This window comes from Symphalangus syndactylus, chromosome 9 (assembly GCF_028878055.3).
Source record: "Symphalangus syndactylus isolate Jambi chromosome 9, NHGRI_mSymSyn1-v2.1_pri, whole genome shotgun sequence".
Classification (NCBI taxonomy): Eukaryota; Metazoa; Chordata; class Mammalia; order Primates; family Hylobatidae; genus Symphalangus; species Symphalangus syndactylus.
In genome coordinates this window covers 132,873,727-132,896,789 of record NC_072431.2, presented here as the reverse complement: position 1 = coordinate 132,896,789, position 23,063 = coordinate 132,873,727, and the positions used below count along the sequence as shown (strand labels likewise).

Here is a 23,063-nt window from a genome sequence, read left to right as displayed (position 1 = left end):
TTAGTGCTCCGAGCAACTCTAGGAGGGTACAAGAACCCTTGTGTTTCCATGAAGAAAGACTTGATGCTCAGAAAAGCTGCGTGATTTTCCCCTCAGTGACCTGCAGAGCTGGGGTTATAATCTAGGTCTTTTTGTCCAGCACTATTTGATCTCTACCCTCTTCCCCTTATACCATGGGTCTAGGATGTCAAGGGATTCAACCTTGGTTATTTTTAAAAGATAGTGTCAGTCAGAAATAAAACTTGGATGTCTCCATATGTAGGAATTTTAGAGAAATAGTTTGTGTCTAAATTTGCAAGCTCATTCAGTTTAAAAATGGTTCCTATAATATGGTGCTCATTTATTACTTCAGATTCATTGCTTCACTAATGACTTTTAAATAGGACTCTATTATTAGAGTGATTGGACTGAAGTCTGATTGGACTAGAGTTAAGAGATTGCATCACTATAAATAGAGTGAGATAAAATATTTTACATAATGTGATTGAACTTCTATGAGGTCTGAAAAGTTGGAACCTAGGATCTTCTCTAAACGGATACTTTGACCAGTTTCCAAATAACAAGCTTCTCAGCGTGCGGCCTAAGTTGTAGATAGAGTGGCTACTTAAGAGAATTTGGGAATTAAATTTTGTCCTTTGGCATGTTCAATTATGTTACCTGAGTCAGAGTTTCATTAGCTGCTTCATCAATAGTTTTTTAACCCCAAAGCTTTAGACAGTAAGATTAACACACTGATTAGAAAATCATTTAAAGACCAAAGTGAAAACAGAACAACTCTAAAAGCTTTTAGTGTGTTCAGGAAATGTTAGAAGTGGTCGTATGTGAAGCCATTGGTATAGTTATTGGAGAGGACAATTTTGGTAGACATAGATGAATTTAATACCCTTCTTTAATTTTTTATTTTTAAAATAGACACAGGGTCTTGCCATGTTGCCCAGGCTGGTCTTGAGCTCCTGGGCTCAAGTGATCTGCTTTCCTCAGCCTCCCAAAGTGCTGGGATTACAGGCATGAGCCACTGCACCTGGCCAATGCGCTTCTCTAATAGTGCATTAGCACGAAAAGGTTGGAATGGCTTTAAAGGCATTTCAGTTTCCCCATGTTTACACAGGAACGTGCCTAGTCTCTGATATTCAGAATTTGATAAAAATATATGGTAAAAATGCATAGTTTGTAATAATTTCTAAGCAGTTGTGAACTGTAGTGAATTCATGAGTGATTGGCTGGGTGTGGTGGCTCATGCTTATAATCTCAGCACTTTGGGAGGCTGAGGCGGGCGGGTCACTTGAGGCCAGGAGTTGGAGACCAGCGAAACTCCTGTCTCTACTCAAAATACGAAACATTAGCTGGGTGCGGTGGCCTACACCTGTAGTTCCAGCTGTGTGGGAGGCTGAGGCATAAGAATTGCTCGAACCTGGGAGGTAGAGGTTGCGGTGAGCCGAGATTGCACCACTGCACTCCAGCCTGGGCAACAGAGTGAGACTCTGTCTCAGGGAAAAAAAAAAAAAAAAAAAGATTGTTAAGTTCTAATCAAACCAGAATCTTTTCCTATTACCTTAACTCTTATAGTAGTGACTCTAACCTTCCCTCCCTCTGCCATCACCATCCATATTGTTATACTGTTATAAAACTACATTATTCCAGCAATTTTACCAAAGTTTGGATAAGTATTTTTAATAGGCATTGTGTGTGTAAATTTTTCCATTAACATAAGAGGTTAATATTTATTTGAAGCATCAGTAGAAGCACAGTGATCAGTGGATACTGCCAAGAGTTTTTCCAATAATTAGAGTGGAATTTTAAGGAAACAATGTATTACATGCTAAGATTGAATGCATAGGGATGGGAGAGAGATAACAGAAGATATATTTTGCTATTGGTTTCTTGATGTGATATGTGATGGTGAATATTACCTCTAAACTAATGTGGAAAAAAATCCCAAGAAAACCCAAATCTCAAAACTCCAAAAACAAAAAGGTGTGCCAAAGAGGGAAAGTACATGCCAGATCATCTACTTTGAATCAGTAATTTTTTGCTGACAGCCAAGTTGGGAGTGGGTCTGTAACTTTCATTTCCATTTGGCATCAGGAAGCTATTTGGTATACATTTCTACCAAATAGTTATATGGAACCACATTATGCTGGTAGTAATCTTTGACTAATAATAATGGACATATATATGTGGCTCTTGAATAAGGATTGTTTTATTTTTCGGTTTTCAGTTCGTTAGAATATACAGTGTAATAATTTTGGTGGATAGTGGTTTGATTAGTAAATGCTATCTTTCATGGTTTAGTAAGATTTGATTTCTCTCTCTTTTTTTCTCTCTCATTCCAGGGTGTGGATGAATGGAACATAGCTCGCCTGAATACAGTCTTGGATGTGGTTGAAGAAGAGTGTGGCATTTCTATTGAGGGTGTAAATACCCCATATCTCTATTTTGGCATGTGGAAGACCACGTTTGCATGGCACACTGAAGACATGGACCTCTATAGCATTAATTATCTCCACTTTGGAGAGCCCAAGTCTTGGCAAGTTACTTGTTTAATATTCATTTTCTTTGGAGTTTTGAAATTTGGGCATCAGGCACATATTGAAGAGGATTTTTTTCTTTGATTTGGTGGATTCGGATTTAAGTGAGCTGTAAGGAAGTTTTTGACGGTAATAATTAATCGTCTTCTGTCTGGGATTGTGCTTGGAAACCATAAACCCCATGGTAACTTGTACAGTCATGCACTATGTAACAATGTTTAGATCAATGATGAACCACATATACAACGGTCATCCTGAGTTTATAATGCAATTGAAAAATTCTTTTTCCATGTTTAGATATGTTTAGCTACATAAATGTAGCCAAATACTTTGTGTTAAAATTGCCTACAATATTTAATACAGTACAGGTTTGTAGCCTAGAAGCAATAAGCTATGCCATATAGCCTAGGTCTGTAGTAGAACCACTATCTAGATTTGTGTAAGTCTACTCCATGATGTTCACACAATGGCGAAATTGCCTAACAACACATTTCTCAGAAAGTATCTCTGTTATTAAGTGATGTATGACTGTATATGTAAAGTTGCCTGTAGTCCATTTTGTGAGCCGTGAATTGATAAAATTTTAGGCTTCAAGAATTTGTTAGGCATCTTTACTTTGAGCATTTGTTGGATGGTATGTAGGAGGTAGTTAGGAGTGAAGAGTTGACTTCCTGGGTGTAGTTTCAAACCATCTTAATGATCTTCTGGTTCATCCTCCTCTAATTATTTTTATTTTATTTTATTTTTTTTTGAGATGACGTCTTGCTGTGTTGCCCAGGCTGGAGTGCAGTGGCGTGATCTCAGCTCACTGCACCCTCCGCTTCCTGGGTTCAAGCAATTCTTCTGCCTTAGCCACCCGAGTAGCTGGGATTACAGGCCCAGCTAACTTTTTGTATTTTAGTAGAGACAGGGTTTCACCATGTTGCCCAGGCTGGTCTTGAACTCCTGAGCTCAGGCAGTCTGCCCACCTTGGCTTCTCAAAGTGGTAGGATTACAGGCATGAGCCACCACACCCAGCCAATTTATTTTTTGTTTTTTATTTCTATTTATTTATTTTTTTGAGACAGGGTCTCACTCTATTGCCCAGGCTGGAGTGTAGTGGTGTGATCTCGGCTCACTGCAGTCTCCACCTCCTGGGTTCAAGCAATTCTCCTGCCTCGGCCTCCTGAGTAACTGGGATTACAGGTGTGCACCACCACGCCTGGCTAATTTTTTTATTTTTAGTAGAGACGGAGTTTCACCATGTTGGCTAGGCTGGTCTTGAACTCCTGACCTCAGGTGATCTCCCTGCCTTGCCCTCCCAAAGTGCTGGAATTACAGGCGTGAGCCACCATGCCTGGCCCTCCTCTAATTAAATGAGAAGTTCCATTTAGTGCGGTGGGGGATAGAAGGAGAGTAGGGATGAATCAGGAGGCCTGTTAGCACTCCTTGGATGATGGGTATCGGGAAAAAATAAGAATATTAATATATTAATGCTAGTATGTGTTTTAAACTTGCTATTTCCTGTATTTGTGAGCCTCTTCCCTCATCTTCCTGGGCAATAATTTTAAGATTGTGTCTCTCTGTAAAGTGGATCATGTGGTACATTGGCTACTCATTTGTAACTATTAGTCTGTCAGTCACCCTGGTATCCTTTGTGGTAGGTCAGTTTTGTGTTTCAACTTGTTTTCATTGTTTTCAGTCTTTTTTTTTGAGATGGAGTCTCGCTCCGTCGCCCAGGCTGGAGTGCAGTGGCGCGATCTCGGCTCACTGCGAGCTCCGCCTCCCGGGTTCACGCCATTCTCCTGCCTCAGCTTCCGGAGTAGCTGGGACTACAGGCGCCCGCCACCGCGCCCGGCTAATTTTTTGTATTTTTAGTAGAGACGGGGTTTCACCGTGGTCTCGATCTCCTGACCTCGTGATCCACCCGCCTCGGCCTCCCAAAGTGCTGGGATTACAGGCGTGAGCCACCGCGCCCGGCCTGTTTTCAGTCTTAAGAGATTTTAAATATCAGTTATATTTTCTCTAATACATGCACATGTGGGATAACACACAGAAGTATATGAAGCATATACTTGACAACCCAGGAAAAATAGTGTTATTATGGTTGTGAGTATTATAGGATGCTTTTCAGGTGCTTGTGCCAGCCCGGTAGTTCTCCAACTGAAAGATAATGGCCTCTTTAAAGTTCTTCTGTTGATTAGGCATTGAAATACAATGCGTGAGAGCTGTCTCCATCTTGCCATTATGTCCCCTGAGGTTTAATCATTTGGTGAAGTGCGAAGTTGTAAGCTTTCTCCACAAAACATAAATATAGCAAAGTTCCTAATTATATAAAATGATATTTAATTAGAAATAAAGTTTTAATTGGAAGGGCAAAGATTCTAGGACATATGGGATAAATCCAGCTAGTTTCTGATTTGCTGTGGAGTTCTGTGATCCAAAAAAGTTAGTGGGAAGCTATTAAACTTATTAAACTTATTTAAAAAATGCTTCACTTACATATTTCATTTGATCAATTCTTAGCTGTCTTAATGGAATAAATTAAACTTTTTTTTTTTTTTCCTTTAGGACAGAGCCTCTCTCTGTTGCCCAGGCTGGAGTGCAGTGGTGTGATCTCGGCTCACTGCAACCTCCGCCTCCCAGGTTCAAGCGATTCTCCTGCGTCAGCCTCCCAAGTAGCTGGGATGACAGGCATGTGCCACCACACCTGGCTAATTTTTGTATTTTTAGTAGAGATAGGGTTTCACCATGTTGGCCAGGTGGGTCTCAAACTCTTGACCTCAGGTGAGCCACCCTCCCTCGACCTCCCAAAGTGCTGGAATTACAGGCGTGAGCCACCACGCCTGGCCAAATTAAACTTTTTAATAGGTGGTCTAGGACTCATACAGGCTCCAGTGACAAGAGAATGTGATGGGATTATTCATTACTCAGGTGTTTATTTGTTATTACTTTTTGTAGAGATGGAGTCTTACTGTGTTGTCCAGGCCGGTGCTGACCTCCTGGGCTCAAGTGATCCTGCTGCCTCAACCTCCCAAAGTGCTGGGATTACAGGTGTGAGCTACTGCACCCAGCACTCAGGTGTTATTTGTGGGCCTGATTTGAGCACATGCTTAAGGACAGGGATCTCTGTTGTGTTTGTACAGCATTACTGTAAAGTTTGTTGAAATGTCATCTCTTAGTTTTTTCAGAACTTAGCTTGGAGAGACTAGGAGAAATATTTTCAACAATGGGTAGGCTCCTGGACAGTTTCTCAGCTGCTTTGTTATCTTGATGCTCTTTCTGACATTCACTTAAAGTGTGGATAAAATTAAATGAAATGGGTGAATTCAACATGTTAATAAAATCTAGTATGTAGGCAACTACATATTATGTCTTGCTTAAGAAATCTGAAAAGTTAGTAGCAAAACTTCTGGGGATTTGTTAAGGAATTAATAAATGAGGATGCCTGGGACGTTAATTTGAGTTTTCAGTGTTAGGAAAGTTTAAATGAAGTGTCTACTTTCTAATTAAGAAAGATGGCTGTCTTGTCTTCTCCTGGGAACAGGTTGATGTTGTCTCCTAATGATCACTTCAGGAAGAATGTTCTGGTCAGGGCTAAGATGGATTCTGGTGTCTTGTGTCTTTGGGAAAGAGCATCACTAATCATAAGTGAGAATAATTATGCCCATTTTCAAAGTATTTCTTTCTTGCAGCTTGTATATGTTCAGTAGTTAATTACTCTATTAGTTATTAAGTGTACAGCCTCCATCATATGCATTAAGAGTAGATTTATACTGTCACTCTTATCCTTAACCTTGGCCATTGTTTATAATGATAAAATAATAAAATGCAGTAGTGAGTTATAACACTGATTCTACATACTATTTCCTAAGATAACTACTGTAGGAAGAGAGTGTTATAAATGCCCCTACAGATATTTTCTAGTAGATGTATGAAATATTACATTTCCTCAGCATAAATAATTTTGAGGTAAACTTTGTCATTATTAAAATTCATATAATATATTTGAGGTGAGCTTTGAAAGATGTTAGAGGCAACAGAAATTCATGGAAGTATTTGGAGGTAGGCAGTGTGGCAGAGCTTAGGACACGAGGGCCCAGTAATCAGGGCTGTAGTCTTTATTATGCACTAGTGCATGTGGCTTTGGACAAATAACTCTGCTTGTCTGGACTGCAGTTCCTTCACTCCCCCAAGTCACTAGGTTAGCTGAATGACCTCCAGTCATTCTAATTCTGTGACTCATGATCAGAGTCACAGGAATATTTTTATTGAGTTGACAAAACGAGAGGATGAAGGGCTGTAAGGTTCTGTATGCACATGTGGGTGTGTGTGCACCAGCGTCCTCTTCTGCCTGTCCTCTCCTTTTTGAGCTGTATCTCCCCTTCAGTATGGGATGGTTGCCTTTACTTTTCTCTAGTGGGTGGCCTCTCCTGTGCTTGACATATCTATCACTATATTGTTTTCTCTTCTGTCTCTCTGACCTTATAGTTTGGCATTTCAAGTCTACTCCTTCCTCTTGAATTCTACCTCCAGGTACCAAGCTCTGGATGGGATTATTGCAAAGACTGCCTATGATTCCCTCCTTACTTAGGGGCCCATGCTGCTCTCATCTGTCCATGTTTCACTTAGGGTTTGCTTAAAGACTCTCTGGACTATGTGCTGCCCCTACTTTAGACATTGTTTTTGCATCTTACAACTGGTTGTGGCCACCCTTCCCACCATCTCCCTCATTTTCCCACCTCCTTTCTCCCTGACCATCCTCCAGCTTGCCTGTGTATGCCTTGAAGTTAAGGTCCATGGTTTTGTTTTTTTGTTTTTGTTTTTGCTTTTTGCCTTTGAATCATCAGCACTTAACACACAGGGCCTGGCTATAGGAGCGATGCCCTGTAAAGAGTTCTTGTATTGAATCAGGAGAGTGTTAAATTATTTTGGATCCATCTCTTTAAGGGCAGGCATAGAAACATTTAATAAAAAAGATTCTTTTCTAGGCCAGGTGCGGTTGCTCATGCCTACAATCCCAGCACTTTGGGAGGCCAAGGTAGGCGGATCATTTGAGCTCAGGAGTTCAAGACCAGCCTGGGCAACATGGCAAAACTGTTTCTACAAAAAAAGTACGAAAATTATCTGTTCATAGTGGCTCACGCAAGTAGCCCCAGCTGATCAGAAGGCTGAGGTGAGAGGATGACCTGAGCCGGGGGAGGTCAAGGCTGCAGTGAGCCGAGGTGGTGCCACTGCATTCCAGCCTGGACAATGGAGGGAGACACTGTCTCAAAAAATAAAAAAAAAATAAATAAAAATAAAAGCCTAAAAGGTAACTATTAAGAATACTAAGTTTCCTGAGTTGCTATACATAGGAGACATACATTTCTAGCTACTGTGTGTGGCAGGTTTGCGGAGTAAGTGTTCGTGAACACAGGTTTGTACTGAAGAGACTTCAAAGCAGCTGGTGCTTTATTTGAACATTTCTGGCTTGAAGGTTTAAGGGGAAAAGTATCCTTAGAGTAAGCAGATAGAAAACTGCTTTGACAGTCAGTGGTAAAGTATTATTTTCTTGGAATGAATATTGACTTTGGAGCCAGAAGTCCTGTTTTAAAATCCCAATCTGTCACTTACTGGGAATGACTTAGGGCAAATCACTACACTCCTTTCATCATGAGTTTCTTTCACTGCCAAATGGAGGCATGATTTATTCTCTGTCTACTTAAGGGATATCTGGGAGGGTCCAGGTATATACTGTGTATAAGAGTGCTTTGTAAACTGTAAAGTATTATACAAATACTCATAATTACTATTATTTTAATAACCATGAAAATAATTTTTTTTTAGTCATAGTAGTTACTTAAAGTCTGAACTTGCCATAATGTATGTATTTATAATAGGAGTTTCAGTGATTAAAAAAAAATGTGATTCTGCCTTCCAAGCCTCTTGTGTGAGTGGTTAACTGCTAGAGGATACAGAATTCAGATGGTATCTTAAGTCTTTCTTTCCCAGACTGGGTACAAACAAAATGAATAAGAAACTTTTGGCTGGGCACGGTGGCTCACGCCTGTAATCCCAGCACTTTGGGAGGCCGAGGCGGGCGGATCACCTTAGGTCAGGAGCTCGAGACCAGCCTCAACATGAAGAAACCCCGTCTCTACTAAAAATAGAAAATTAGCCGGGTGTGGTGGTACATGCCTGTAATCCCAGCTACTCAGGAGGCTGAGGCAGGAGAATTGCTTGAACCTGGGAGGCTGAGGTTGCGGTGAGCTGAGATCGTGCCATTGCACTCCAGCCTGGGCAACAAGAGTGAAACTCCGTCTCAAAAAAAAAAAAAGAAACTTTCAGATTTACTCTGTAGAGAATGAGGGAGATAAGGTGTAAGAGGATGTGTTTTAAGCTGTGAAAAGGTCTAAAATCAGGAAAGGTTTTCCTGAAGGTTTTTAGAAAATTAAGAATGGGTTGTAGCATTTTGGACGTGGTTAAATTTCATTCAGTAAACTGAGATTTTGTTAAAATACTGTGCAGCAGTTAAGAAGTTAAGAAGAATCTATCCAGTTATTCAGGATAGATACACATTAGAAGAATCTATCCAGTTATTCAGGATAGATACACATTAGTTCAATGCTTTCTCGTTAGAACTTTTGATAAGTGTTGTGTAGTACTTACCAGCACCGGTTTTTGTGTCAGTCTTGAGTTTTGTGTTCTGGCAATACTCTTTACTGAGCATGTGACCTTGGGCAATTATTAAATAACCTCCATGCATCAATTTTCTCTCCTAAAATACTTAGATAGTTTTGGCACCCACCTCACAAGGCAACTGTGTGGATTAAATAACATACTATGTACAAAGCACATATCACAGCTGGAGATGTAACATAGTGCTCAATAGATGCTAACATTTCGTACATTTGTTTAGCAAATATATATTGTATGTATACATGGCATGAACTGTTTTAAACATGAACTTCATAAATTTGTATTAATAAGTGTTCTTAGTTAGTTATAAATGACAGCCAGGCGCTGAGGCTCATGCCTGTAATCCCAGCACTTTGGGAGGCTGAGGCAGGCGGATCATGAGGTCAGGAGTTCGAGACTAGCCTGGCCAACATAGTGAAACCCCATCTCTACTAAAAATACAAAAATTAGCCAGGCATGGTGGCGCACGCCTGTAGTCCCAGCAACTCGGGAGGCTGAGGCAGGAGAGTCACTTGAACCCAGGAGGCAGAGGTTGTGGTGAGCCGAGATCGCGCCACTGCACTCCAGCCTGGGGAACAGAGTGAGACTCTGTCTCAAAAAAAAAAAGAAACCCAATTTAAGTATAACGGATTTTTCTCAGTGTTTGTAGTTGGGATAAACCAGAGGCATGGCTCAGTCTAGAACATCAGATGCTCCCATTGGATGTCTGTCTCAGCCTTTGCCTTTATCTCTCCTTCCACTCTCTCCTGTTCACATTACCCCTGTCTCTTCCTGTCCTGTCTCCTCTCCATTCCTTCTTTCTCTCTTTGGGCTGGAAGTGAGAAACTGCTTACTTACAACTAAGTACTTGATTGTTGTTGAATTATATAATTCAAATCTTACTTTTTAAAAGAATGAGCAAGTTGTATGGTGCTAACTTGATCTAAGCTTGTTTAATGTACATCTGCATTAAAGTGTGAGCTCTGGGAGTTGGGGAGCCCCACTATTCATTCATTCATTCATTCATTTATTATTGAATTTTCTTTTTTATAGGGATGGGGTCTCGCTGGGTTGCCCAGGCTGGCAGTGAACTCCTGGGTTCAAGTGGTCCTCTGTGTCTGCCTCCCAAATTGCTGGGATTATAGGCATGAGCCACCATTCCTGGCCCCACCAGTCTTTTAACTAGCATGCCTCTAGTGCCTGGCAGAGCATCTGGCATGAGCCTGGCACTTGGTAGGTACTCAGTAAACATTTGCTCAGTGAACAGTGTTACTGAAGGAACTCTTTATTTGAAGATCAAAAAAAAACCCTAAGAACATTAGGGATTAGGCAGCTTGATAGTATTTAATGATACATTGAATTAGCAGCCCATGGTAATAACTCATACTTGTTAATTTTTCTATTTAGTAACCTTAGACCCAGTAATATGTTCTAATTTCAAATGTTAAGACTTACTGGATGGTGTAAAGCTGCATTATCTTGCTATTTTGTCTAGGAAAAATACTCTTAGAATTAACCATGGTTCATTTTGGTTTTAATTGCTTTTTCTAGAGAAATTTGCCCTTTACATAAGAAAATACTTTTAGAAATACTCTTAAGTTGAAGTAATAAAATTAACTGCATAGGTTATTGATTAGTTTTAGGCATATCTCTGTGTGTGTGTGTGTGTGTGTGTGTGTGTTTGTATTTTTTTTGAGACAGAGTCTCACTCCGTTTCCCGGGCTGAATGCAGTGTTGCGATCATGGCTCACTGCAGCCACAACCTCCTGGGCTCAAGTGATCCTCCCACTTCAGCCTCCCAAGTAGCTGGGACTACAGGTGTGTGCCACTATGCCAGGCTAATTTTTGTATTTTTGTAGAGATGGGATCTTCTTATGTTGACCAGGCTGGTTTTACACTCCAGGGCTCTATCAATCCTCCTGCCTTGGCCCACCAAAGTCCTGGGATTATAGGCATGAGCCACCATGCCTGGCCATTATATGTTTCAAAGATAGTATTGTTACTTTGGGAGGCCAGGGTGGAAGGATTGCTCAAGCCCAGGGGTTCAAAACCAACCTGGTTAACATAGGGACACCCTGTATCTACGAAAAACAAAGCAGAAACAAACCCCAAAAGAGAAAAGATAATATTGCTAATAAAATTTAAAAAGTATTGGAAATATACCAAAAAGTATGGTATTAGCTCTGTACATAGCTGCTAGCTATATTTGTAAGAAGAAGAGAATGCAGTGTTAACTGGTAGCAAAATATTTATTGATCAAGTGGATCACGTTTTACTTAGACCTGAGCATCTAGTTCCTGAGCCTCACTTGAATGTGAACACAACCACTCTAGCACAGACCCACTTGCTTGCGGCCCCAAAACATTGATCTCTGTGGACCACTGCTCAGCACAGAATTCCCTAAAGGAACCATCCAGGATTTCTAGTGTTTGTGAGTTGGAAGTCTCAGTCTTTTTTCCTGAAGTGATGAGATTTTACTAATTAATTGATTGGTAACTGGATTGTTACTGATCAAGTTTAACGTTGATACTTTGATGATGAAATTATGAACTGGAACTAATCCTATTAATGTCAGTCAACGTGCAAAGCAAATAGTTTTCCGGAGTAGCCAGCTGTACTTTTCTTTTTTTTTTTTTTTTTTGAGACAGGGTCTTGGTCTGTTGCTCAGATTGGAGTGCAGTGGTGCAATCTTGGCTCACTGCAACCTTTGCCTCCCGGGCTCAAGCAATCCTCCCACCTCAGCCTCCTGAGTGGCTAGGACTACAGGTGCATGTTACCACATCCGGCTAAGTTTTTTTTTTTTTTTTTTTTGTAGAGATAGGGTTTTGCTATGTTGCCCAGGCTGGCCTGGAACTCCTGAGCTAAGGCAATCTACCCACGCAGTCAGTCATAGCTCGTTGTAGCCTCAAACTCCTAAGCTCAAGCAATCTTCCTGCCTTGGCTTCCCACAATACTGGATTACAGGTTTGAGCCACTATGCCTGGCAGTAACCTGCTATATTGATGGTAGATTTAAAGGAATGAATTGAAGAAACAGAAGACTCAGGGCAAAATCTTACCCATTGTGAGAATCCCTTTTCTACCTGCTTTTGCTTATTTTGTTATTAGCAATGTTCCAAATTTACATATTAATGAATTACTGCTTAGCAAGGGCTTGTAAATTCCCCTTAGGATGCTTGCTGAATCTTTTTTGCTACTCTTTTAGTTACACCACCACCACCACGACGACCACCATCACCTACAACATTGACATCCCTTCAAATGAAAATAAATTGTTAAATCCATAACTCTAGGGAAAAATCAGAACATTTACCCAAATTTCTTTACTGTGTACTTCATGGAAAGCAAGCCTTAGTGCTGTTCACCTCGCAAATTACCGTGTTAGGGCTGGGCATGGTTGGGAGGCCTAGGTGGGCGGATCACTTGAGAGCAGGAATTCAAGACCAGCTTGGCCAACATAGCAAAACCCTCTGTTTACTAAATATGAAAAATTAGCCGGGTATGATGGTGTGCACCTGTAATCCCAGCTACTCAAGAGGCTGTAGCATGAGAATCGCTTCACTTGGGAGATGGAGGTTTCAGTGAGCCAAGATCGTGCCACTGCACTCCAGCCTGAGTGACAGAGTGATTCTGTCTCCCCGCTGGCCAAAAAAAAAAAAATTACTGCGTTAGTAGTTAACAAGTTATTTTACCTAGCTTTATCATTTTTTTTGGTATCTCTTTTTTTTGTTTTCACACACTACTTAAGGTCATTGTTTAGATTGGAGTTTGTAGAAAATGCATGCAATTTAATATTTGTTTTGCAAAAATTGTTTTGCCCATAGTATATAGGAAAGTGGCTTTTTTCATGATTGCATTTCTAAAGCTAGGATTACAAATAGATTTATAAATGTTACGTTGTTACTGCACGTGTTCATTTTTTATAAGATTGTTTGTTAGTAGGGTTTGAACAAGGTTGTAAAGTGTGTTGTCTTTGGTGACTCCATTTCATTTAGTGAAGTCCTTTGATGTTTGCCAGGAACTATACTAATCACTGTTAGAAATCATATCTGGTGGCCAGGTACGGTGGCTCATGCCTATAATCCTAGCACTCTGGGAGGCCGAGGGGGGCGGATCACGAGGTCAAGAGATCGAGACCGTCCTGGCCAACATGGTGAAACCCCGTCTCTACTAAAATACAAAAATTAGTTCGACGTAGTGGCCCGTGCCTGTAGTCCCAGCCACTCGGGATGCTGAGGCAGGAGAATCGCTTAAACCAGAGAGGTGGAGGTTGCAGTGAGCCGATATCACGCCACTGCACTCCAGCCTGGCGACAGAGTGGGACTCTGTCTCAAAAAAAAAAAAAAAAAAAAACCCCAAAGAAATCGTCTCTGGTAACACAGATGACAGATGTGTCAAGTAGGTGGATTTTTTTTTTTTTGCCCCATTTTAAAACTGAGGACTGGCCGGGCGCGGTGGCCCACGCCTGTAATCCAGCACTTTGGGAGGCCGAGGCAGGCAGATCGCGAGATCTGGAGATCGAAACCATCCTGGCTAACACGGTGAAACCACGTCTCCACTAAAAATAATAAAAAAAATTTAGCCAGGCTTGGTTGCAGGCGCCTGTAGTCCTAGCTACTCGGGAGGTGAGGCAAGAGAATGGCGTGAACCTGGGAGGCGGAGCTTGTAGCAAGCCGAGATCGCGCCACTGCACTCCAGCCTGGGCGACACAGCCTGGCTGTGACTCGTGCTCAGCCTGACTCTGGCTCAGCCTGGCTGAGACTCCGTCTCAAAAAAAAAAAAAAAAAGACTCTGAGAATTATTTAGAGTCTTAAAGGTTTATCTAGTTAATTCATAAGTCTTGCAGTTGCGGTTCAAACTATTATCTGATTTTTCCTATAGCTTTAAGGAGAAAAGAAAAGAGTAAAGACGAAGGAGTAGGCAAGAAGAAAGCCTCCCTGCGTTTCTTTTTACACCATCAACTTTCTTTTAATTAGATTTTATGCAGAACTAAAAGAGAAACATCCCCTCATTTTGGGGGGCCAGACTGTGGCATAAGAAAGAATATTTTCAGAGGGCTGTAATGTGGCTAGATTCTAATCTTGTGATAATTGACAGGTGATGGGGAAGAGGGGGCGTTTGAAGGTGTAGGTAGGAGAAATGTCTGAACCAACACCGTTTGTTTGCCACCTAAGCTTCTTTCTTTAGATGTGTTACTTGGAAACATTCTTGAAGTCAGAAATAAAACCCCACATTTGAAGGATCGAGTTATATCTTGACAGAGGGTTTTGTTTCTCTCTAGGGAATAGATGGTGATTTTTCAATTGGACATATACTTAGATTCTGACCCCTAAGGGAAAGTACATTGGAAGAAGCTAGTCAGTCCTTGTCAGGAGTTAAGTGTACTTTATCTGTCTAACTTATCAGATAAATAACTACTGGGTACTAGGCTTAATACCTGGGTGATGAAATTATCCCTACAGCCAACCCCCATGACATGAGTTTACCTGTATAACAAACCTTCACATATACCTGCAATCCTCAAATAAAATAAACCAGTGAAAAAAGATCTGCTAAGACTGTGAGAAGAGACAGTCTGAGCCCACTTCTGAAGGCTGTAACAGTCCTCTTTAGTCTTGCAGTAGTACAGGGCAACTAACTAAAGTTAGTTTGTATGTTTTTCCTTGTGTTACTTGGAATGTATTTTAATTCATGTTAAAATGATCTCAACATTGTGTTTTTCTAGATTGAGAATACTTTTTTGAGATTGTCTGGGCTCCTTGCTTAAAATCTTATGAAGGTTGATTAACTTACCCCAACTGACTCCTTTTTTGTAAAAGTGTCAAAAATGAAAAGTGTCAAAAATGAAAAACTGAGGATATTTGTTTAAGATGGAATATATCTATACATAATATTACAGTTATTAAAAATGTATGTTTGCTTAAGTTATTGTAAAAGCATTTCCAGCAAGTGATTAATAACTTTTACCCAAGGCACAGGCAGTAGGTAGAAATAAATCTCTGCACTGGACTTGAAACTAACAAATCTATAATTTGTAAGTTTTTTTTGTCACGACTTGAACCAACATTGGTCTTTTTTCTTTTGATTTATATGGCTCTAGTGGTCAGTTTTACCACTTAATTATGTTCTGTTCTCATAGAACTCTTCATTAATTTGTGTATTTTGGTCTTGTCTCTCCCATGAGATATTCAACTTCCTGAGAGCAGTGGTACATGTATCCTATTTTTGTATGTTGACCAGGTATCACAACTTGTATGTCATAGATATGTGCAGTTTCATTCTTCTTTCAGCTGTTGTTAGTCTAACATACTTTTAGCTTCTTAGGGATAAATATTACAAAGTCAGCCTATAGAATAGTACAGTCATGCATCCTGTGTGATGCCTTGATTAGAACTAGCCTGATGTATAGGAAATTTTAGAATTATAGAAAACTGCTTATTAGAAATGTTCAGACACTCTACCATATTTTGATTGTCAGTGATAATCACAGATTTATGTTTGTTGCATAAGAGAAATCTACAGACAACATACCTCAAACTTAATATAGCCAATTGTCATGAATCTATCCCTTCCTCTCTTCCTCCCTTCCTTCCTCCCAGTGACTTATTATTTGTGTGACCTTCATAGAAGATTTCCTTATTTGAGGAATCATGCATAAAGTTTCTTGAACTCATGCATAAAGTTACTTTACAATATATATTCCTTTTTTTTTTCTTTCTCAAGGTGGAGTCTTGCTCTGTCGCCCAGGCTGCAGTGCAATGCTGCGATCTCAGCTGTAACTGCTGCTTCCCAGGTTCAAGCGATTCTCTTGCCTCAGCCTCCCGAGTAGGTGGGACTACAGGCATGTGCCGCCATGCCTGGCTAATTTTTGTATTTTTTTTTTTTTTTTTTTTTTTTTTGAGACGGAGTCTCGCTCTGTCACCCAGGCTGGAGTGCAGTGGCGCGATCTCGGCTAACTGCAAGCTCCGCCTCCCGGGTTCACGCCGTTCTCCTTCCTCAGCCTCCCGAGTAGCTGGGACTACAGACGCCTGCCGCCATGCCCAGCTAACTTTTTGTATTTTTAGTAGAGACGGTGTTTCACCGTGTTAGCCAGGATGGTCTCAATCTCCTGACCTTGTGATCCGCCCGCCTCGGCCTCCCATAGTGCTGGGCTTACAGGCGTGAGCCACTGTGCCCGGCAATTTTTGTATTTTTAGTAGAGATGGGGTTTTGCTACGTTGGCCAGGCTGGTCTCGAACTCCTGACCTCAGGTGATTCACCTGCCTTGGCCTCCCAGAGTACTGGGATTACAGGTGTGAGCCAATGCGCCTGACCTACAATATGTATTTCTGAGAGGACATAGCAATCAATTGTGTGATCTCTAATATGATTTTCTAATCAGAGACAGAAAACTTACTTAACAATTTTCCTTTAAGTGTGGTTAAAAAATTGAGTGGTTTTTGGGAAGATATTATGTCTGAGAAAGGACTTGAATTAGTTGGGTTGCCTTTGTTGTCTTCATGTTCGATAAGTTATCTCACTATGCCTACCTAATGAAGATTAACATTATTTATGAAATGTTTGATATTAACAGAAACATTTGACCATTTACTGTTTATTTTTATTTTAATATTTCAGGCTTTGTGTATTTTTTTCAGTTTGCATGTTACTTGTAGTTTGGTTGCTTTGAATGAAGTGCACTTTTGAAAGCCTCTTAATTGTCAAGGAGGTTTCCAACTGTAAAGAAGCTGTACAGGTAGTTTTCCCTTAAAGGTTAAACTTCAGGCTGGGTGTGGTGGCTCATACCTGTAATCCCAGCACTTTAGGAGGCTGAGGTGGGTGGATCACCCGAGATCAGGAGTTCGAGACCAGCCTGGCCAACATGGTGAAACCCCATCTCTACTAAAAATACAAAAAAAATTAGCCAGGTGTAGAGGCGCGTGCCTGCAATCCCAGCTACTCAGGAGGCTGAGGCGGGAGAATTGCTTGAAACCAGGAGGAGGAGAATACAGTGAGCCGAGATCATGCCACAGTACTCCAGCATGGGTGACAGAGCGAGACTTTGTCTCAAAACAAAACAAAACAAATTCAATCATAGGAAATCTTGAAAATGCTTCAGTACTTTGTTGGAGTTCATTGTGGTGGAACTTTATAAGCCAGTTTTTATGGACCCCTTTAAGCCACTTTATCTTATTCATGGATGGTGTAATTATCATTTATTTATTTGTTTTGATTGATACATAATAGTTATACCTATTTTGGGGTAGACATTCATATAATATATAAAGATCAAATCAGGGTAACTGGGATATCTATTACCTTTAATATTTAAAGAGGTGACAACGTATACAGAAAAGAATAGAAACAAAATAAAAACAAAAAAACCCAATGCTTTAACTCCCCCCACCCCACGTTTTGATTTTTTGTTTTCTTGATTTACATATTTTAATATTGCCTGCTTTTTAATAGGTTGCTGTAGTTATTGTTTTTGAGATATTTTTCTCTGGGGCTTCATACTGGAGTTATGTGTGGATTCCATCTGACTTTCCTTGTGTAGCTGTGAAGGAATACCTGAGGCAGGGTAATTTATAAAGAAAAAAGATTTATTTGGCTCACAATTCTGATGTTTAGAAAAGTTCTGGATTAGACTTCTGCATCTGGTGAGGGTCACATGCTGCTTCCATTCATGGTGGAAGGTGAAGGAAAGCCAGCATGTGCAGAGGTCACATGGTAAGAGAGAGAAGGGGCTGGGCGCCGTGGCTCATGGCTGTAATCCCAGCACTTTGGGAGGCGGAGGTGGGCAGATCACGAGGTCAGGAGATCGAGACCATCCTGGCTAACATGGTGAAACCCCGTCTCTACTAAAAATACAAAAAATTAGCCGGGCATGGTGGTGGGCGCCTGTGGTCCCAGTTCCTCGGAGGCTGAGGCAGGAGAATGGCGTCAACCTGGGAGGCGGAGCTTGCAGTGAGCCCAGATCGTGCCACTGCCTCCAGCCTGGGTGACAGAGCAAGACTCCGTCTCAAAAAAAAAAAAAAAAAAAAAAAGAGAAGGAAGGGAGGGCCAGGCTCTTTTTAACAGCCAGCTCTCATGGGATCTAATGGAGTGAGAACTCACGCATTACCATGAAGATGGCACCAAGCCATTCATGAGTGATCCACCCCCATGATGGAAACACCTCCCATTAGGCCCCACCTCCAACATTGAGGATCAGCTTTCAATGTGAGGTTTGGAGGGGTCAAATATCAAACCATATCAATACCACTATTACAGTAATAGAGTATTCTGAATTTGTTCATGTATTTAGTGGGTTTTGCATCTTTAAATGTTTTCTTCTTGCATGTTAGTGGGTTTTTTCCCCTCCCTGCTTCATATTGAAGAACTCCCTTTAAGATTTCTTGTAATTTGGGTCTGGTGATGGCGAATTCTCTCAGCTTTCATTTATCTGGGAAGGACTTTATCCCTCCTTTATGTTTGAAGGACAGCTTTGCTGGTTTCAGTATTCTTGGATGACAACCCCCATTTTTCAGCACTTTGAAAATGCCATCTCACTACTTCTTGGCCTATATGATTTCACTGAGAGGTCTGTTGCCAGGCCAGTTAGATAGAGCTCCTTTATATGTCATTGCTTCTTTTCTCTTCCTGATTTTAAGATCATTTCTTTATCTTTGACCTTTGAGAAATTTATTATATGCTTTGGAGTAATCTTATTTGGGTCATATCTGTTTGGTGATCTCCAACTTTTCCATACCTGGCGTGATCTTGGCTCACTGTAACCTCTGCCTCCCAGTTTCAAGCAATTCTGCTGCCTCAGCCCTCTGTAGCTGGGATTACAGGCATGTGCCACCATGCCCACCTAATTTTATTTTTTCAATTTATTTTATTTATTTATCTTTTTCAAGTTTCAGAAAGTTTTCTGTTGTTATTTCTTTGAATAAGCTTTCTACTCCGTGCTCTTGCTCAGTTCCCTCTTGAACAGAAGTAATTCTTAGATTTGGTCTTTGGCGGTAATTTTCTGTATCTTCTTGGCAATCTTTTTTTTAATTTATTTTTTTTTTCTCCTGTGTCTATGTATGTGCCTGTCTTCAAGCTTACTGTTTCTTTCCTCTGCTTGATCAATTCTGCTTTTGAGAGCCTCTGATGAATTTTTTAGTTCAGCAAATGTATTTCTTAGTCCCAAGATTTCTGTTTGATTTTTTAGAAATTATTTCAATCTCTTTGTTAAATTTCTTTCTTTCTTTTTTTTTTTTTTTTTGTGAGACAGAGTCTTGCTCTATTGCCCAAGCTGGAGTGCAGTGACGTGATCTCGGCTCACTGCAAGCTCCGCCTCTGGGGTTCACGCCATTCTCCTGCCTCAGCCTCCCTAGTAGCTGGGACTGCAGGTGTCCGCCACCACGCCTGGCTAATTTCTTGTATTTTCAGTAGAGACAGGGTTTCACCGTGTTAGCCAGGATGGTCTCGATCTCCTGACCTCATGATCCGCCCGCCTTGGACTCCCAAAGTTCTGAGATTACAGGCATGAGCCAAAGTGCCCTGTCTTTGTTAAATTTCTTTGATAAATTCTTGAATTGCTTTTCTGTGTTATCTTGGAGATCACTGGTTTCCTTGAAAGTGCTATCTTGAATTCCTGATCAGGGAGCTTACATATAGCTATCTTATTAGGGCCAGTCAGTCACAGGTTTCTTGCTTTGTCCATTTGAGAAGGTCATGGTTCCCTGTTTGCTGTTGTTTCTTGTGGATGTATGTCTATGACTTTGTGTTATTGTAGGCTTAGTTATTTATCTCAGTCTTCTCTCTTTTCTTTTCTTTTCTTTTTTTTTTTTTTTTTGAGACAAGAGTCTTGGTCTATCACCTGGGCTGGAGTTCAGTGGTGTGATCTCCGCTCACTGTAACCTCTGCCTCCCAGTTTCAAGCAGTTCTGCTGCCTCAACTCAGCCCTCTGTAGCTGGGATTACAGGCATGTGCCACCATGCCTAGCTAATTTTTTTTTAAATTTATTTAATTAATTTATTTTTTTTGTGAGACGGAGTCTTGCTCTGTCGCCCGGGCTGGAGTGCAGTGGCGCAATCTCTGCTCACTGCAAGCTCTGCCTCCTGGGTTCACGCCATTCTCCTGCCTCAGTCTCCCAAGTAGCTAGGACTATAGGCGCCTGCCACGACCATGCCTGGCTAATTTTTGTACTTTTAGTGGAGACAGGGTTTCCCCGTGTTAGCCAGGATGGTCTCGATCTCCTGACCTCGTGATCCACCCGCCTCGGCCTCCCAAAGTGCTGGGATTCACTGCGCCCGGCCACCCAGCTAATTTTTGTATTTTTAGTTAGAGACAGGGTTTCACCATGTTGGCCAGGCTGGTGTCGGACTCCTGACCTCAGGTGATCCTCCTGCCTTGGCCTCCCAATGTGCTGGGACTATAGGCACGAGCCACTGCACCCATCCTTTTTTTTTGGTTACTATTAGATATGTCTACTTAGAGATTCTTATAATTTACCTTGAATATATTTATCAAGGATATTCTTGACACTTCTTTCTTTCTTTTCTTTTCTTTTTCTGCTAGGTTACTGCTTCCTTTTTGGTACCAGATGGTGCCTTAAGCCCAGGTTTTCCTTAGCTCTAGTAAAGGATCAGAGTGCTGCCTGTCCTGAATGGGGTATTTCTCAAAGGGTGTGAGAGGGCTAGCTAGGGGTTCATTCCCAGGAGACCTGTGGAACAGACCTCCTACAGTGTAATACTGCTGAGCTGCCACTCTGATTTGGCATCTCCGTTGGCTGAGTTGCAGAGTTTCCAGGGCTGGGAATGGTATTCCTGCCATCGCTCTTTGTATCTGGCTGTCTTGAGGGATATTTCTTTCTTCAGGTACTCCCAATGCTTCCTACAGATTGAAGAAGGGACAGATGTCCTCCTAGGAAACCCACAATGGTGGGGAAGCTGGTTGTCCACCGTGATCTCTATTCTAGTATAGAAACCGTGAGTGGGGGGTATATTTTCTGCACACTTGACTTCAGGCAGATCAAAGGAAGGGGTGCTGAGGATATAGAAGTCTCTTATTCTCCTACCATTTGCTTGGACTTTTTTTACTTCTCTGGGAACTGACTCCTCGTATTTGAGTTCTAGGAAATTGCTGGTGATGACTTGGTGCTGTATATATATATACGCATATATATATGTATATAACTTATATATGTATGTGTACATATTTAAGTTATATACATATATGTGTATATATATGTATATATATAAAAATATATGTGTGTGTGTGTGTATGTGTATATATATATATATATATTTTTTTTTTTTTTAAAGACAGAGTCTTGCTCTGTCGCCAGGCTGGAGTGCAGTGGTGTGATATCAGCTCACTGCAACCTCCGCCTGCCGGGTTCAAGCAGTTCCCCTGCCTCAGCCTCCCAAGTAGCTGGGATTACAGGCACACACCTACACACCCAGCTAATTTTTTGTATTTTAGTAGAGACAGGGTTTCACCATGTTGGCTAAGATGGTCTTGATCTCCTGACGTCGTGATCCGCCCTCCTCGGCCTCTGAAAGTGCTGGGATTACAGGCGTGAGCCACCGCTCCCGGCCAGTGCTGTATATTTGTTTTTGGTTTTCTGTTAGGGTTGTGGGAGGAGTGAATCCAGCTTGCTTCTGTAGTACCATTTTGGTATCAGAAGCCACAATTGATACTTGAATAAATGATCACTTGGAAAGAGTAATGTTCTCTGAAGATTCCTATATAAGGTAAGATTATTTTTTGTTGGGAAAAGTTTGCTTCAGAAAATTTTTGATATGGGCAGACAGCTTTATATGGGCATGTTTTTCATTTATTGTTAACTTTTTGTGTTCTTATATTTTAGAATCTTCTCGAAATGGCATTTTCCCCTGTTTTATTAATGCTTGATGCTGTTATAAAACATTGCATCTGTGTTTGGTGATTTATATGTTTTTCTAATTTGTTCATTAAATACTTACTGAGCACACACCTGTGTCAGGTACTGAGCTAAGTGTTAATAATACCATAAACATGTGAACTCGACAGAATGGCTTCTACTTACAAAACTTACTTACAGTTGACACACAAAGCTTTTAGCCCCTCCCGTGCACTTCCCCACTGTCTTTTATTGCAGTAGCAGAACGCTTGTGGGCAAAATTTCAGTGGAATTAAAATCTTACATGGAATCCAAATCTTACACAGAACACTTATGTATCAACCACCAAGAATATTTTCGGTGATAGGTCCCTACTTTGGAAAAACTTTAACACAGAGATTTTCAAAACTTTCTATATGTGAAAGTTTCCGCAGAATCTCAATATTTAAAGCAGAAAACATAAGGCAGAGCTGATCTGGATGAAATGTGTGGTGAGAAGCTTTCTCGCACCAAACCCTCCCTGGAGGCACCTTGTAGAGCTGAGGCCCTATAAAGACACCAGATAAAAAGCCCCCGAGAAAAAGAACTCAGCTCGAGCTTTGCCTCTCCCTTATGCCACCGGTGGCCCATTTCCTGACAGAACGTTTAGGTGAACTAGAGACACTCTAGCAGCCATATGTGTAGGCAGTCCTACGTGAGGAAACTTTAGGAAAATACCCTCACATGAAGAGAGTTTCCGTAGATAACATAGCATTCATCCCAGGAAACCCTGGGAACTTTGGGGTGTGCCATAAAAAGCAGTTTGAAAATCGGTTAACTGGATCACCTAGTTGAGCCACCCCTCAGTATCCATGAGCTATTGGTTCCAGGTTCCATTCACAATACCGAAACCTGTGGCTGCTCACGGCCCTGATATAAAGTGCGTGGTAGTTACCCATGCACATCCTCCCCTATACTTTACGTCATCTCTAGATTACTTGTAATCCCTAATACAGTGTAAATGCTATATAAATAGTTGTTATCCCAAATGGTTTAGGAAATACTGACCAGAGTAACAGT

General features: G+C 41.1%; 1 protein-coding gene across 10 annotated transcripts in view; it reads left to right on the top strand.

The window, feature by feature from the left end:
- The window catches only part of KDM4C (lysine demethylase 4C), a 421,337-nt gene that overhangs the window by 87,062 nt on the left and 311,212 nt on the right, over positions 1–23,063 (top strand). For all 10 annotated transcript variants that reach the window (XR_010113578.1, XM_063609188.1, XM_055294283.2 and 7 more), the window contains exon 5: positions 2,334–2,527. Coding sequence is in view for 9 of the 10 variants with exons in the window: in XM_063609188.1 (XP_063465258.1) it covers positions 2,334–2,527 (194 nt within the window). In the remaining variant the exon portion in view is untranslated. The remainder of the gene's footprint in view (positions 1–2,333; positions 2,528–23,063) is intronic.